Source organism: Salmo trutta, chromosome 2 (genome assembly GCF_901001165.1).
Source record: "Salmo trutta chromosome 2, fSalTru1.1, whole genome shotgun sequence".
NCBI classification, from domain to species: Eukaryota; Metazoa; Chordata; class Actinopteri; order Salmoniformes; family Salmonidae; genus Salmo; species Salmo trutta.
The window spans coordinates 26,868,397-26,883,719 of NC_042958.1; the positions used below are offsets into that span (position 1 = coordinate 26,868,397).

A 15,323-nucleotide genomic window follows, 5' to 3' on the forward strand; every position below is an offset into this window, starting at 1 on the left:
GTAAACAGCTCTAAGGCCAGGCTCAGCGGAACACAAGCCCTACATGGGCAGGATGTCATCACTCTGCTTTACTCTAAACAACCTGCCTCTATGCCCATGGACAGTTTGCTTCTTTAATAACAGACTTGCCAGATGGTCATTGCAAACAATTTTAAACTGACCTGCCTTGAAAAATAAAGGTTTAATAAAATATAATATAAAAGGCTCCGAACAGCTCTTACCTCTCTACCTCTCCTCTCTCTCCATCTGTGGTGTGCAGGAAAGGCCAGGGCCGTCCGGACTGGGCTGTATTTGGGAGGTTGACACAACACAATGAGACCACCCTATTCAAGGAGAAGTTCCTGGACTGGACAGACTCCAAGAAGAAAGGCACAACCAAAAACGGCCACGAACACCTCAACGAACACAAGGTACAGCGCCAAATAGTTTTTAATAGTTTTGTTTTTTTGTTCATCTCCTCTTCATTGTTTATCCTGTAGCTTCTCAAGAATTCCTTATAAGACTTGCCAAATTATACACTATTAGACAACAGGGAACAAAACCTCACTGTTCCAACACCTCATTCCCCATCTCCCCCTCTACTCCTCTCCTCCACCACACGCATCTCAACGTCCCGATGGCTTCCTTAACCCGTTTTGTCGCTTTGCCCTCCCTTCCAGGAGCAACAGACCTCGGAACAGAATACAACGCGGTCCTACGATGCGTCCTTGATGCTGCCGTTACTCCAGACCCCGGTGCGCACGGTGCTGGATGGGGTGGACGTGGGTCGAGGCTACGGCCCTGTGGCGGGGGACGACCGCAGGCACTTTGAGATCAGTACCACTGCTGTGGACGTATGGCACATCCTGGAGTTCGATTACAGGTGGGTGGGTGTGTAGCACACTATACAAATGGCACCCTATTCCCTACATAGTGCACTACTTGGACCAGGGCCTATAGGGACTGTATAGGGAATACAATGCCATTTGGGATGCATAATATGTGTGTGTCGTGGTGGGGTTGTGATAAAGGAAAAATACACATTTCAGTGTATTTGTATTTATTCCGGATCCCCATTAGTTGCTGCCAAAGCAGCAGCTACTCGTCCTGGGGTCCAGCAAAATGAAGGCAGTTTATACAATTTTAAAAAAACATTACCATACATTCACAGATTTCCTCAACACACTGTGTGCCCTCAGGCCCCTACTCCACCACTACCACATATCTACAGTACTAAATCCATGTGTATGTGTAGTGTGTATGTTATCGTGTGTTGTTATGCATGTGTCTGTGCCAATGTTTGTTGCTTGACAGTCCCCGCTGTTCCATAAGGTGTTTTTTATCTGTTTTTTCGATCTAATTTTACTGCTTGCATCAGTTACTTGATGTGGAATAGAGTTCCATGTAGTCATGGCTCTATGTAGTACTGTCCAGTCTGTTCTGGACTTGGGGACTGTGAAGAAACCTCTTATGCCTTTTCTTATGGAGTATGCATGGGTGTCCGAGCTGTGTGCCAGTTGTTTAGACAGACAGCTCGGTGCATTCAACATGTCAATACCTCTCATAAATACAAGTAGTGATGAAGTCAATCTCTCCTCCACTTTCAGCCAGAAGAGATTGACATGCATATTATTAATATTAGCTCTCTGTGTACATCCAAGGGCCAGCCGTTCTGAGCCAATTGCAATTTTCCTAAGTCCTTTTTTGTGGCACCTGATGACACGACTGAACAGTATTCCAGGTGCAACAAAACTAGGGCCTGTAGGACCTGCCTTGTTGATCGTGTTGTTAAGAAGGCAGAGCATCGCTTTATTATAGACAGACTTCTCCCCATCTTAGCTACTACTGCATCAATATGTTTTGACCATGACAGTTTACAATCTAGGGTTACTACGAGCAGTTTAGTCATCTCAATTTCCACATTATTTATTACAAGATTTAGTGAGTGTTTTGTTCCAAATACAATGCTTTTAGTTTTAGAAATATTTAGGGCTAACTTATTCCTTGCCACCCACTCTGAAACTGCAGCTCTTTGTTGAGTGTTGCAGTCATTTCAGTCGCTGTAGTAGCTGACGTGTATAGTGTTGAGTCATCCGCATACATAGACACTCTGGCTTTACTCAGTCAGTGGCATGTCATTAGTAAAAAATTTAAAAAGCAAGGGGCCTAAACAGCTGCCCTGGGGAATTCCTGATTCTAGCTGGATTATATTTGAGAGGCTTCCATTAAAGAACACCCTCTGTGTTCTGTTAGACAAGTAACTCTTTATCCACATTATAGCAGGTGGTGTAAAGCCATAACACAAGTTTTTCCAGCAGCATACTATGATCGATAATGTCAAAAGCTGCACTGAAGTCTAACAAGACAGCTCCCACAATCTTTTTAGCATCAATTTCTCTCAGCCAATCATCAGTCATTTGTGTAAGTGCTGTGCTTGTTGAGTGTCCTTCCCTTTAAGCATGCTGAAATTCTGTTAATTTGCTTACTGTGAAATAAACTTTATCTTATATCCTACAGCCGGCTGCCCAAGCAGAGTATCGGACAGTTCCATGAGGAAGACACTTACGTGGTGAAATGGAAGTACATGGTGAGCACCGCAGGTTAGTTTCGAGCCACCGTTGAGCGACATCTCAACACTGTCACACACCACAGAGCGTGCTCTCTCTATCGTTCGCTCTCTTTTGCTGCTATCACTCTTTCCATCGTGCTTGTTCCCTCTCTGATGACACACTTAAAGCAGTGCAGGTAGGGATTTTACGTTATTTAGCAGAGGGACATTCCTCCTTGATTTTAAACACCCATCTTCTCCATGTGAAGACCATGTAAAGAGAGAGCCCCCCCCCCACCTCACTATGTTAGGGTAATAATTAACCATTACCTAAACTCATAGACACCGACTGTGCTGTTCCAAAGCCTCGCTCGCTGTAGGAATCCATGTTCTTTCAGACTTCAAACAAACAATCATTAATATCCTTACTAGTACTAGTAGGACAGAAGTGGAGATGAGAAGCTGGGATGAGTTCTACTGGTTAGCAGCAGTATGGCTACTTTTCTTCTGCACAGAGTGTCAGTGTATGGGCTGCAGAAGAGGATAGCTGATTATAGCAATGGGGTATCACATTTCCTTACATAGGACACCGATACATACATGCAGACAGACAGGAAATACTGCAAAACTCCCTGCTTTGTTTCCACTTTTTTTTATTTTTTAAACCCCATCATTTATTGGTTTGACAGAAGTGTCACAGCTGTTTATAGGTCTCCCTGGTGTTTATTCATGATGTGAAAAGTTGTTCATCGGCGTTTGTGAATCCGTCTGTCTGTCCCTAGTTGGGAAGAGACATAATCCAGACGCGGTGAGGAGTGCAGGAGCTGGGAAGGAGAAGTGTTCCTATTTCTTCTGGCAGGGACGGAATTCTACCGTCAACGAGAAGGGAACGTCCGCTCTGATGACTGTCGAACTGGACGAGGAGAGAGGAGCACAGGTAGTGTGTGCGTGTGCGTGTGCGTGTGTGTGTGCGTGTGCGTGTGTGTGTGTGCGTGTGTGTAACCACTCTCTCCTCTGCTCCTACAGGTCCAGGTGCAGCAGGGGAAGGAGCCTCCATGTTTCCTGCAGTGCTTTAATGGAGGGATGGTGGTCCATGCAGGGAAGAGAGAGGAGGAGGAGGTGAACTCTCAGAGTAAGCTGCACTGTCCATATCTATTACGTACAGATCTGCTATCATCATTTGATCACTCTTGTCACAGAATTTTCCTGCGGAGCTGGAAAATGCTGATTGGAATGTATTCAATTGATTTAAAAAGGCTTCTAAAGTTTGTAATTTCCCCTTAAAATCGCTGACTTGATTTGCCTTAATGAAGTATGTGTCAACCCCTACAAAATGTCCATTCAATATAATCCACATCATTAACATTTTCTGTTATTGTCCTGCTGTGATAAGCAGGGTCAAATTAAGATGGTAAATCATTACCATCCACTTTCTCACCATCCTTACCTCTCCTTCTCATCAATACTATCGTCCTTTCTCCTGCCATCATCCAACTCTTTTCTTCCTTCTCTTTCTTTCTCGCGTGTGTGTGTGTGTGTGTGTGTGTGTGTGTGTGTGTGTGTGTGTGATGACATGTTTGAAAGAGTATGTTGGGTGTGGAACACCAATGGATCCCATGAAAACATGTTTTTCTCCAAATGCATGATTTATGTCCCATTTGCTTCCTGCTGTCCTCTCATCATAGAGAGAAATGTTATCTGTCTGACCTGACCTCTAACCCCTCTTGCCCCATCAGATGACTGGCGGTTGTACTGTGTGCGTGGTGAGGTCCCTGTGGAGGGCCACCTGCTGGAGGTAGCGTGTCACTGCAGCAGCCTGCGCTCCCGGACCTCTATGGTACTGCTCAGTGTCTCCAAGGCAACCATGTACTTGTGGCACGGCTGCAAGGCTCAGCTCCACACCCGCGACGTGGGGAGCACCACCGCCAACAAGATCAAAGAGCAGTGAGCGGTGACACATTCATAACTAGATGCAGCAGGCATAAGAAGACATGTTTATGTCCTAGACATTTTGCTGTCCAGTTGATTTTAGGGTTAGGGGTCAAGGCATGCCATGCCAATGTGAGATGTTAAAGGGCTCAATATAAGGGCAGATATTATTGATCAAGAATGTTTTGAAGTGTATAGAATTGTATTATTGCTGATCAATTTGAGTAGGTTTAACAATGTTCTGTATGAGTCAGTGTTCAGAATGGTGTCAAAAGTTTTTCTAACAGTATGATGGCAGTGGTCCATGTGCCTGTGTGTCTGCAGGTGTCCGTTGGAGGCGGGGCTCCACAGCAGCAGCAAGGTGACCATCCATGAGTGTGACGAGGGGACGGAGCCTACGGGATTCTGGGAGGCTCTGGGGAGGAGAGATAGGAAGGCCTACGACTGCATGATACAAGGTTAGTGGGAATCGCGCGCACAGGAAAGCCTATGACTTCATTCTGAGTTTACTCATAAATCTGTCTTTGATGTTGAATTCCAATGGAGTAATTGCGATGTACTCGTTTGCTTGTAGACTGTAATAATTTGATTGTTGTATATTCTCCCATAGAAATATCATTACTAGAATGGGAAAGTGTTGTGATTTGATGAACTTTTGACCCCCAGATCCAGGGAAGTTCAACTTCACCCCTCGTCTCTACCAGCTGAGCAGCACGTCTGGAGAGTTTGTAGCCGTGGAGTTCTTCTATCCAGCCAGAGTAACAGAGGCAGTCAACTCACTGCCCTTCCTACAGGAGGACCTCTACAATGCCTCACAACCAGGTACTGTACTGTACCGCACACACACACACACACACACACACACATAGGTAATGCATGACTAGAGACTGTACTACTACAATCCTCATAGGTTTGACCTCTGTCCGTATGTGTGTATCACGGCGTCACTTCCTGTTGCCCTGTTTTGACATCGCTTCCTCTTCATGAAGGCTTGTTCCTGGTAGACAACCACCACGAGGTGTACCTGTGGCAGGGCTGGTGGCCCCAGGATGGCGAGAGCCCCGGCTCTGCCCGTATCCGCTGGGACGCAGACAGGAAGTGTGCCATGGAGACGGTGCTGCAGTACTGCACAGGTATTGGGCACCACAGCTGTCAGGTGGTAGTTAGTTACACTGCTTTATGGACACATTTTCCAAAAACATAATGGGAAAAGGTGGACAAGATGCCAAATGAAAGCAAATAAGCCCTTATAAGATAGTGTTACTGTTGGCTTAGTGGTTCTAGGCATATCCTCTAGAGGGTGGAAATGTGGAATTGTTTGATTTGATACTAACCATTAAATTGTTTGCGCCCCCCCCCCCCCCCCCCCCCCCCCCCCCCCCCAGAGAAGAATGAGAAGAAGCCTCCCAAGTCATATCTGATCCATGCGGGACTTGAACCTCTAACCTTCACCAACATGTTCCCCTGCTGGGAACACAGAGAGGACATCGCTGAGATCACTGAAAGGGTAGGTCACCTGGCTGTCGCCCATCCCATACATATTACACCCACCTTAAATAAACCTCAATGGCCATTAGAACTCTGATTCTACGTTGACACCAACTCCTCCAGTTGACGGCTTATTTCAGACAGATTGTCCCCTGGTCAGCCCTATGTTTCGAACCCGGCAGCCCTCGGGGTACTGGCCTGCCTCGAGGCTACTGCCAACCCCAATGGGATTGATTTGGAAAGTGTGTGTACTGACCGTGACGTTCTATTCATATCACTGTGTGTCCCAGGAGGCGGAGGTGTGTAACCAAATCATCCTGGTAGAGGACGTGTTGGCACGGCTGTGTAAGACCACCTACCCCCTGGCGGACCTGCTGGCGCGGCCCCTACCCGAGGGAGTGGACCCCTTACGCCTGGAGATCTACCTAGACAATGATGACTTTGAGGTGAGGCCACTCCCACACCTACCACCAACTCCCTGGAGAATTATGACTGCTTTCTCTCTAGGTGTCCCTTGGCTCCATCATGTTATATTTCCACTTAGTCTGTGGTTCTGTGGTGTTGGCGGACAATAATGAGCCTCTCCAGTGTGTGAGTGACAATGGATCACAATGGAACGTTGTACAATGGTAGTCAAGGGAAACGAGTCTAAAATGGACCTCTCTAAAATCCATAAAAGTCAAACTTTTTTTCAGTCTTTAACTTTGTCTGTTTATGTAAATGTGTCCTCCTTCATCCCTCTCTGTCCTCTCTCTCTGACTCATCATGTGTTTAACTCTTCACTTCACCTTCCAGGGTGTAGGGGCTTGTGGGAAGGTGAGTTTTTTAAATTGAGAGCACAATTGGCCCCAGACACATACACAGCATCCTCACTTTGACTGATGAACTAGATCACCCATAATCCTAATCCTGTGTGTGTTGCTTTCTGTCTCACATCCCTCCTCACTGTGTGTGTGGCTCAACAACATCTCTCACTCTGAACCTCTCTTGCACGGTTTGGTCGGTTTCCATTCGCAAAGTAATAGCTGTGTGGATTTTCAATACAGGAAGCTGCTGGGGTGATGAACTGGACCACTGATCATGGTGTGGCCTATGAATGATGTATTTGTTTTTTGCAGCTCACACATTGAAGTGATCTCACACAGGAGTTATGGTGGTTGGTAGATTTTGTCTTTATTGTGTGCTCACAATGTTCGCAGAAAGGGCTGGAGATGTCAAGGGATGAGTACGAGCTGTTGCCGGGCTGGAAGCAGGTGAATGTGAAGAAAGCCAAAGGATTGTTTTAGTACGTTGGACAGAACGCTTGACCACCGGACAGCATCATCATCAGCAAGCGACGGTCGGTCGCTAAGGTGCATCGTGGTCCGATTGGAACGAGGGCCCGCCACTGAGAACTCTTTAGTTTGACCAAGAACGCCTTCACTTCTGGACTGGAGAGAGCTCGGAAACAGGCTCTTCTGAGTACCCTTCTCCACGATGGAAGGAGGAAGGAGGAGAGATGCAGTGGGTGAAGGGAGTGAAAGATCAGCGGAGGTGTGCAAGCCTCTTGTAGTCTTTTCTTTTATTTTATTTGTATTGTTGGTTCCCATTGTTGATTTGTAGTATAAATGGAGAAAGTTCAGAGGTGTGTGTGTGTGTGTGTGAATGGACTCTTGAGTGGATGTTTATGTAATGTCAGCACCTGGCTTGTTAAATCTACACAGTGTGTGTGGTGTGTGTGTGTGACCATGCCTTTACAGTATCAACCATGCAGGGTCTGTCAGTTGTTCTGGGAGCAGGAAAACCACTCTGCTCGACACACTCCAAACAGACTCTTTCTGTAAGCAATTTCTTTCGTGTGTTTGTCTTTCCAAAAATAATGTATATTTATATTGACATATATAATAGGAATTAAAAGCCTTTTGAGTATTCAGAAATGAAATAAATGTTTGTTATTCATGCTGAGGTTGTCATATGTTAAGTAGTAGGACAATAATGCTCCTTTCCCCCCCAGAGACTGTACATGTCGCCATTTTATTGAAGAAATCCTGTATCTAGTACATTCTGTTGTATCTGTTATTGCTATGAGGATGTCCTGCATCGGTCAGGTGCTCAGATTGAAGAGAAGTGTTATTTTACGGGCATGAATTGACAGAAATAAAAAGAGAAAGGAGAAGGATCTTTCTATTTGAATTCAACAATGTATAGTGCCTTGCTTTGATGTACACTTTATATACAGGAAGACGGTAGTCTGTGTTATAAAGACTCCCTTTGTGATATAAAGTATATTGGAGAAATAAACACTTAAAGTAAATCTGAGGAAGTTGTTTTGCCTCTATCACCTGAAATGGGACATTTTGTCTAAATGGATGTCCCAAAATGGTAACCTTTTCCCTTTTATAATGCACTGCTTTTGAGTAGAGAACCCTATGGGCCCTGGTCAAAAGTAGTGCACAAAATAGGGTACCATTTGGGGGGGGGGGGGGGGGGGACACGTGCTTCCATACAATGCCTAAACTCTGAAAATGACATGCAGCAAACTGGTAAGTCCAGTACGTTGTTCTCTCAGATAAAATGACACGTATGTTTATGCGTGTGTATATCCAGTACCTGTATGATATGTATACTGAAGAAAAATATAAACGCAACTTGTAAAGTGTTGGTTTCATGAGCTGAAATAAAAGATCCCAGAAATGTTCCATTTGCACAAAAAGCTTATTTCTCTCTAATGTTGTGCACAAATGTGTTTACATCCCTGTTAGTGAGCATTTCTCTTTTGCCAAGGTAATCCATCCACCTGACAGGTGTGGCATGTCAAGAAGCTGATTAAAAAGCATGATCATTACACAGGTGCACTTGTGCTGGGGACAAAAGGCCACTCTAAAATGTGCAGTTTGTCACACAACACAATGCCACAGATGTCTCAAGTTTTGAGGGAGCATGCAATTGACATGCTGACTGCAGGAATGTCCACCAGAGCTGTTGCCAGATAATTTAATGTTCTCTACTAGAAGCAGCCTCCAACAACGTTTTATAGAATTTGGCAGTACATCCAATCGGTCTCACAACTGCAGACCACGTGTAACCACGCCAACCCAGGACCTCCACATCTGGCTTCTTCAACTGCGGGATCATCTGAGGCCAGCCTCCTAGACAGCTGATGAAACTGGAGTATTTCTGTCTGTAATAAAGCCCTTTTGTGGTGCAAAACTCATTTTGATTGGCTGAGCCTATGCCCTCCCACACCAACCAATGACTGCTACCCTGCCCAGTCATGTGAAATCCATAGATTAGGGACTAATTATTTTATTTCAATTGACTGATTTCCTTATATGAACTGTAACTCAGTAAAATATTTGGAATTGTTGCATGCTGCGTCTGTTTCTGTTCTGTATATGTTGATAGCCTTCCATGTAGCTCAGTTGGTAGAGCATGGTGTTTGCAATGCCAGGGTTGTGGGTTCGATTCCCACGGGGGCCAGCACAGGAAAAAAATGTTTTTATGAAATGTATGCATTCACTACTGTAAGTCGCTTTGGATAAGAGCATCTGCTAAATGACTAAAATGTAAATATGCTTTATTTAAGGGTATGTTGCACATTTCCTCCATCAGAGGGCGGTGAAAGACTGATAATAAGGTCTGTTCTTGTCACCTCTACAATGGAGAGGGTGTTACTGAAACCCCCAGATGGATCCGTGGGTTGCTGTTGAGTCATGTCAGGGTGCTGAAAATGTTGCTCTTTTTGTTGTGATCAGTTTGCTCGCCCATGTAACTAATGATGTTACTGAGTAAAGTGTGGTCTGAGGAGTACACCCTCAATTACCTACTATGAAGTTGAGGTTCTGTATTAAATATTATTATTCCAGACTACATACACTACGTGACCAAAAGTACCTGCTCGTCGAACATCTTATTCCAAAATCATGGGCATTAATATGGAGTTGGTCGCCCTTTGCTGCTTTAACAGCCTCCACTCTTCTGGGAAGGCTTTTCCATTAGATGTTGGAACGTTGCTGCGGGTTCTTGATTCCATTCAGCCACAAGAGCATTAGTGAGGTCGGGCACTGATGATGGGCGATTAAGCCTGGCTTGTAGTCGGCGTTCCAATTCATCCCAAAGGTGTTTGATTGGGTTGGGGTCAGGGCTCTGTGCAGGCCAGTCAAGTTCTTCCACACCGATCTCGACAAACCATTTCTGCGTGGACCTCTCTTTGTGCACGGGGATATTGTCATGCTGAAACAGGAAAGGGCCTTCCCCAAACTGTTGCCACAAAGTTGGAAGCACAGAATTATCTAGAATGTCATTGTATGCTGTAGCATTAAGATTTCCCTTCACTGGAACTAAGGGGCCTAGCCCGAACCATATAAAACAGCCTCAGACCATTATTCCTCCTCCACCAAACTGTGTTGTTGGCACTATGCATTGGGGAAGGTAGATTCTCCTGGCAAACGCCAAACCCGTTGGACTGCCAGATGGTGAAGCGTGATTCATCACTCCAGAGAAAGCGTTTCCACTGCTCGAGAGTCCAATGGCGGCAAGCTTTACACCACTCCAGCCGATGCTTGGCATTGCGCATGGTGATTTTAGGCTTGTGTGAGGCTGCTCGGCAATGGAAACCCATTTCATGAAGCTCCTGAACAACAGTTTTTGTGCTGACGTTGCTTCCAGAGGGAGTTTAGAACTCTGTAGAGAGAGTTGCAACCTCGGACATTTTAACACGGTCCCGTTCTGTGAGCTTGTGTGGCCTACCACTCCTAGACATTTCCACTTCACAATAACAGCACTTTCAGCTGATCGGGGCAGCTCTAGCAGAGCAGAAATTTAGAGAACTGACTTGTTGGAAAGGTGGCATCCTGACTTGTTGGAAAGGCCATTCTACTGCCATTGTTTGTCTATGGAGATTGCATTGCTGTGTGCTCGCTTTTATACACCTGTCCGCAACAGGTGTGGCTGAAATAGCCGAATCCACTAATCTGAAGGGGTGTCCACATACTTTTGTATATATAGTGTATATCATGATTGTCTCATCACTCAAACTCACAGTGCCATGCAAGCATACAGACCAGACTAGACCATGTTTCTGAATGTCATCACATGGCCTTGTTGTCATTATCAGTCCCAGAGCTCTGCTTATGCAGACACACAGACTCAGACCCACTACCCTGTGAGGGCCCAATATGCCAAGGGAGTTTTTTATGTATCCTTTTAATGGATATTAAAGGTCAGGTACTCTTGTGGCTGCTTCTCCCTATCACTTGAAATGCTCTACGGGGTAACGTGTCCATGTTTTTAAAGATAACAGTTATTCAAACACCACCGCTGTGTTTAGTGGGGTCAGTGGTGATGAATGTTAATACAGTGACAGTTTGTAAAATGGACGATGTAATAATAAGCTTGTTTCTATTTTGGATGTCAAGATCTGAACTGTCATGTCACCATTTCTCGACCCGGTGCATAGATGACGTTTGGTGCAGTTGTGAAAATGTTGAGTTTCCATCAACCTCACCTGCACTGCACTCAATGTAGATATCAAAGAACACCGCAGTTCGCGGGCAGAGTAGTGAGCAAAACCATTCACTTAAGAAAAAAGGTGTGATTATAAATAAGATTTCCTTTTATTATACGTTGTCAAATTCATAAAAATATATTTGCTTCCATTTTAGTAAGGTTGGCAATATGAGAGATCTTCAAACTCACCATTTTTGTATTATTTTCCTTGAAAGAATAGCTTGTGGGTTTTGAGTGCTTCTCCCCTATTTGGAAAGTTGGTGTGCCTGCTCTTCAGTCTGAGAGAGATATTCTGAGAGCAGGTTTTTGTCTCCTTCCTCAGGACTTAAAAAAAAACTGTTTAAAACTGTATAACACACCTGGTTCATATATCCCAAAGTCAATTGCGAATGTGACTATGTATATATTTATGTTGCCGTTAATGTATTTAAAGCCTATTTCGGCAAGTTAACCAAGTTTTTGCTGGTTTAGCTAGCCGTGTTAATGACGAGCTAACTTGCACCATCAGTCAAAGCACTGTAATGCCACGCTAGCTATTGCTAGCAGGTGATTTGTTGAAATATTAAGTGAATGTTTATTTTCTTACTACCTTAAAAGTTGTATATGAAAAGGGTTGTACTTGTGCTCTGTATTTATGGATTAATGTCACTTCACATTGAGGGCATGTACCATTACTGTTGCTCCTATCTAAAAGATATCTTGTGTTCTACCTAACCAGTGAACGCGTGGCAGTGACCGTCCTGTCATCACTGTTTGATATATTTTACTGCAGGTATGCTTTACTGTATTTTAGTTTTTTTCTAAACACAACGCATTTAAACTATACGATCACTTTGTGCATTGTGTCTGAGAGGGATATCCTGAGAGCAGATAAAAACCAAGACAACCTGAAGTGTGAGTGTCCGTGTGCCTTTCTTCTCGGTGGCTATATGAAGTTGGTTACACAGTCACAGAAGGACAACATGCACCACAACCTGTTAGTATTGCTGGCTCTGCTTCTGCTCATTGTGGATCCAACACCGTTCTGTTGTGTTCACTCGGAGGGCAGGAAGTCTTTCAGTTCATGCTTTCTCCATCTCTGTCTTTGAAATGTCCCCAAAAAGAAACCGATGTCTCCTCAGTTTGCATTGTTGTATTCAGTGGCACAGTTCGCTGTCTCTTCCAACATGCATGCGTGCGCAAACACCAACACACACACACAGTGCTGAATACAACACTGTTAGTGCTACTGTGTCTACTAGCCTGCCACATTGTTCGATGAACTGTAGCAGCTCCAAATCTCCAGTCTGTTTGTGAGGTCTACTGAGCTTGTCCCAGTCTACCTTCTAAGGGTTTTGATATACGACTTGCCATACCTCCCACTCTACCACCCACTCACTAAGATTCTCTCTATCCTCTCTCTTTACCTCTTCACCTCTCTCCTCTCTCTCTTCCTCTTCACCCCTCTCTCCTCCTCCCAACTATCCTCCCTCAATCTCTTCTCTGTTTACCTGTGTACCATCCATAATCCGTACTACTGTGCCGAAAGACAGAAAGAGACAGGCAAAAAGAGAAAGACAGAAAGAGAAAGACAGAAAGAGACAGGCAAAAAGAGAAAGACAAAAAGAGAAAGACAGAAAGAGAAAGACAGAAAGACAGAAAGAGAAAGGCAGAAAGAGAAAGACAGAAAGAGAAAGACAGAAAGAGAAAGACAAAAAGAGAAAGACAGAAAGAGAAAGACAGAAAAAGAAAGACTGAAAGAGAAAGACAAAAAGAGAAAGACAGAAAGAGAAAGACAGAAAGAGACAGGCAAAAAGAGAAAGACAGAAAGAGAAAGACAGAAAGAGAAAGACAGAAAGAGAAAGACAAAAAGAGAAAGACAGAAAGAGAAAGACAGAAAGAGAAAGGCAGAAAGACAGAAAGAGAAAGGCAGAAAGAGAAAGACAGAAAGAGAAAGACAGAAAGAGAAATACAAAAAGAGAAAGACAGAAAGAGAAAGACAGAAAGAGAAAGACAAAAAGAGAAAGACAGAAAGAGAAAGACAAAGACAAAAAGAGAAAGACAAAAAGAGAAAGACAAAAAGAGAAAGACAGAAAGAGAAAGACAGAAAGAGAAAGACAGAAAGAGAACGACAGAAAGACAGAAAGAGAAAGACAGAAAGACAGAAAGAGAAAGACAGAAAGAGAAAGACAGAAAAGAGCTGTAGGTAGTCCCAGGTCTGGGTAGCATCGTTGCTCATCCAATCCGTCTTAATGCAGGTCTCTTATGCGTGAGTGACTTTTTGTATCATAGCCAGGGAGTCTGTCTTGGTATCAAGGTTCACATCATGTCAAGCTGCTTAGGGTAAGAGTCTGTCTCAGGGTAAGGGAATTGGAGTAAATTATACATCAGACCAGTAGAATGGAACAAAACCGAGCAACTGCCTGCAATGCACGTTATCGTTACCTCAGGTTGATCAAATGATTCCACTCTTTGCATCCGCTTTTCAAATTGCACCACTTTTTAACGTTATATTTATTTTCTCCAGCACCATACCAGTGTCTACATACAGTACTATATGTGAAAAGGGAATGTTTCTACATTCCCTGGTCAAATAGATAAGGAAGAACAGGTCCTAAGAACAGTTCACACTTTATTTGGATAGTCCGGATAGGTACTGCTTGCTACGGTTACGGTTAAAATAAGGGTTAGTAGATAGTTGAAATGTTACTCATAGCCTGTAGCTCTGCAGATTATCCAAATAAAGTGTTACCAAAGGAAGTGCCATATGATTATGTTTTCACATCCGTCCATGTTCTCCCTGTGGCTGCTATTGATGGCATTGCCAGTTGAGGACTAATACAGAATACTGTATCTGTGGATTTGGCACTGGATACTCTGTACAGTGATTGTATATACTGTAGGCTAAGCTACAAAGTATGTATGTCTCTATCTCAAAGTATGTCTCTGTCAGACTGTGCATACAAGGGTTGTGTTCCAAATGGCACCCTATTCCCGTTATAGTCCGCTGCTTTTGACCGCGGCCCATAGAGCTCTGGTCAAAAGTAGTGCAGTGTTTTGGGAATAGGGTGCCATTTGGGACGTAGATAGGATTTGGAAGGTATCTCCCTAATGCTCTCAACCATCTGTCGTTGCTTAGGCCCTTTCCACTGGAACATAATGTTTACGATAAGTGTTAATTCAAGCTTAAGGTGCGAAGTGGCACAGTTTAGGTTTAGCACCTTTTGTTTCCCAATATTTGCATTTGGCGTGGTGCCTCCTCTCTCCTGTCCTTCTGGTGCCTCCTCCTTCTCCCTCTTCCCTTTCTTCCCTCTCTCTCGTACACTCCTTGCCTCTCCTCCCTCTCTTCATGGCATCCCTCTCTCCAGAATCCATAGAAGACCACAAACTCAGAACAATGACAAGCGTAATAAGGCTTAGCACGTATTCTTCTGTTTCGGTTTTGTTCTTCAAGTTTCTATTTATGTTTGAGATTATTCCAGAGCTCGTCCTCGCATCACAAAAGAGCTATGTTTCTCTCCTGTCTCTTCTCCTTTTCTCCTCCTGCATTTCGTGTCTCCTTCTCTCATTCCTTCACTCTCTGGTTGGGAAGAAAACACTTCTTGGAGCCAGAGTTTCCTGTCCAGGGACTGAAAAGTGTGTCTTAAATGGCACCGTATTCCCTATATAGTGCCATGGGATCTGGTAAAAAGTAATGCACTATATAGGGAAAAGGGTGCCATTTGGGATACAGCTGAAGAAAAGCATCATCAAAGACTGTTGAGGTGAAAAGCTAAAATGATTTATGGGAACTAGCTTAGTCCTTATTCAGTCCTTGTGGAGAGCTGTCCTTATTCACCCAGATGTAGTCTCTATCCTAGAGGAGTACATAAAGCCTGACTGGATTTATGCCAAGTGGATGGAGACTGACTGT

At 44.2% G+C, this 15,323-nt stretch overlaps 1 protein-coding gene across 14 annotated transcripts in view; it reads left to right on the forward strand.

The window, feature by feature from the left end:
- Window positions 1–8,613, forward strand: part of svila (supervillin a) — a 79,985-nt gene extending 71,372 nt beyond the window's left edge. For 10 of the 14 annotated variants that reach the window (XM_029699529.1, XM_029699537.1, XM_029699577.1 and 7 more), the window contains 13 exons: window positions 260–410; window positions 660–862; window positions 2,497–2,579; window positions 3,310–3,464; window positions 3,554–3,659; window positions 4,264–4,471; window positions 4,781–4,914; window positions 5,123–5,278; window positions 5,446–5,589; window positions 5,842–5,963; window positions 6,235–6,390; window positions 6,740–6,760; window positions 7,144–8,613. In XM_029699529.1, coding sequence (XP_029555389.1) covers window positions 260–410; window positions 660–862; window positions 2,497–2,579; window positions 3,310–3,464; window positions 3,554–3,659; window positions 4,264–4,471; window positions 4,781–4,914; window positions 5,123–5,278; window positions 5,446–5,589; window positions 5,842–5,963; window positions 6,235–6,390; window positions 6,740–6,760; window positions 7,144–7,230 — 1,726 coding nt within the window. In that variant the 3' untranslated portion in view covers window positions 7,231–8,613. Of the gene's footprint in view, window positions 1–259; window positions 411–659; window positions 863–2,496; window positions 2,580–3,309; window positions 3,465–3,553; window positions 3,660–4,263; window positions 4,472–4,780; window positions 4,915–5,122; window positions 5,279–5,445; window positions 5,590–5,841; window positions 5,964–6,234; window positions 6,391–6,739; window positions 6,761–7,143 lie in introns of those variants that run through there. The other 4 variants (XM_029699622.1, XM_029699614.1, XM_029699545.1 and 1 more) reach the window with 3 other exon arrangements.
- The last annotated feature ends 6,710 nt before the right edge of the window (window positions 8,614–15,323 follow it).